Here is a 1720-nt window from a genome sequence, read left to right as displayed (position 1 = left end):
ATAAAATAATACCAATCCATGGTCAGCTTTTTTTTCTGAAACGTCAGCTTCACCACCCATATCCTCAAGACCCGAGTAGGATAAATCACGAGTGTTTACATACAGACCTTTTCTTAATTGAATTTCATCAAATAAAAGAACTCCATGCCGTTGATTTTGAGGTTTACGAAACATTCTTTTCTTGAGTAGATCAAAGAATCGAAGATCAAATCCGCAGTCAGTTTTTACAATTGATAAATGTTTACGGATTGTAGAGGTACAAGGTAAAGGCATCAGCTCCTGTTCTCTGAGAAAACGATAGGCTCCAGGTGATCGTATGTTGAACAATAAGCATAGCAACATCCAATTTTCAGAATAGCGACGGTTTTTGGGGTTTTTATATTTGCTGGCTGAAACTATTTCTCTTATTAATGTTGACTGTGAATCATTCAATTTATTTTCAATTATAATATTTTCAACTGAAGTATCTGATAATTTATTTAGTTTTTCCTTGAATTCATTTAAATGATTTTGTAAAAGTTTGACTCTATGTCTTGCTCTTAATACTTGTTTGTGTACATTGTGTTTTTTATTACGAAGTGTATCCAACTGATGTTTTTTTGAAGGTGATAATAATAATCTAGTAGATTTACCAGCAGATAATCTTGATTTTTTCATCCGAAATGCAATTCTTAATCTATCGCAAAACATACATTTAGTTTTAATAGATGAAATATCAATTAAAAATGTGCATTTTTTATGTCGCCAATGATTTTGAACTATATCTGCACATTCAACTGTTATTCCATCAAATTCTCTAACTAAAGGTCCACCTTTACAAACTTGTTTAGTGCTAACAGCATTTAAAACTAAAATCAGTTCATCAAATGTCAACACTTTTAAATTTGGACGTATATCTTGAATGTCAACAAATACATCATATAATTTACATTTAACAATCATATCCGTTTCAAGAGATATCTGTTTTTCAATAAAAACTCCAACCTCATTTTCATTACATTGTACCGTATAAAATGTAATACTTGTATTTTTTCCTCTGTTGATTTCATATTTCCAATTATCTGGAAGTTTAGTCAACTCAATTTCCCTACACATGTTTTCAAAGTATTCTATAGTAGGAATGATAGAAGATTTAAGAAATACAGAAGTTTCTTGATTCAATACATCCTTATTTATAACAGTTTCAGACAGTTTAGAATCAACCTATATAAACAAATATACTAGGTATTATTATTATAACCAAACATAAAGTTCATATTGGTTATAGGTAAACATAATAATATGAATAGGTATTAAAATAATTTTCATCCGTGAGTACCTATATAAAATATATTGTATAAGTAAAAATATTTAATGTAATAGTTCAAAATTACTTCGGTTAGTTTTATGCTTTTAGAATTCCTACAATTACTACCCAAAGAAACTCTTTTTGTGGGAGATTTCCTTTTTTTCTGTGGATTAGACAAATATTTTGGTCCAGGAAACAAGCATGGTATTGCATTTTTTTGCAGTTTTGGAATCTTCAAGTCTATCTGAAAATAGTAGGTAATGTTAATAAAAAAACTAACTTCATGAAAATCATATTACTGTAGTATTAATTAAAGACCTTTGTATTTTTTAACCCATTAAGTACCTGTAAGTACGTAATTAATGTTATAATGTTTAAATAGTAGGTAATATCAAATTTACTTTATTATAGGTACCTATTGTGTGTATTATA

At 28.4% G+C, this 1720-nt stretch overlaps 1 protein-coding gene across 1 annotated transcript; it reads right to left on the bottom strand.

Annotated features, from left to right (window-relative positions):
• Positions 1-12: 12 nt before the first annotated feature.
• LOC111033768 lies at positions 13-1532 on the bottom strand (the record flags this gene model as incomplete). Its single annotated transcript, XM_022314682.1, has 2 exons — positions 13-1203; positions 1374-1532. Coding segments are annotated over 2 exons (1350 nt in total), but the record flags the coding sequence as incomplete, so codon positions are not given.
• Positions 1533-1720: the final 188 nt, after the last annotated feature.

The sequence above is a fragment of the Myzus persicae genome, unplaced genomic scaffold (genome assembly GCF_001856785.1).
Source record: "Myzus persicae strain clone G006 unplaced genomic scaffold, MPER_G0061.0, whole genome shotgun sequence".
Taxonomy (NCBI): domain Eukaryota; kingdom Metazoa; phylum Arthropoda; class Insecta; order Hemiptera; family Aphididae; genus Myzus; species Myzus persicae.
Note: the sequence above shows the minus strand (reverse complement) of the source record. Positions and strands in the feature narration are given on the sequence as shown.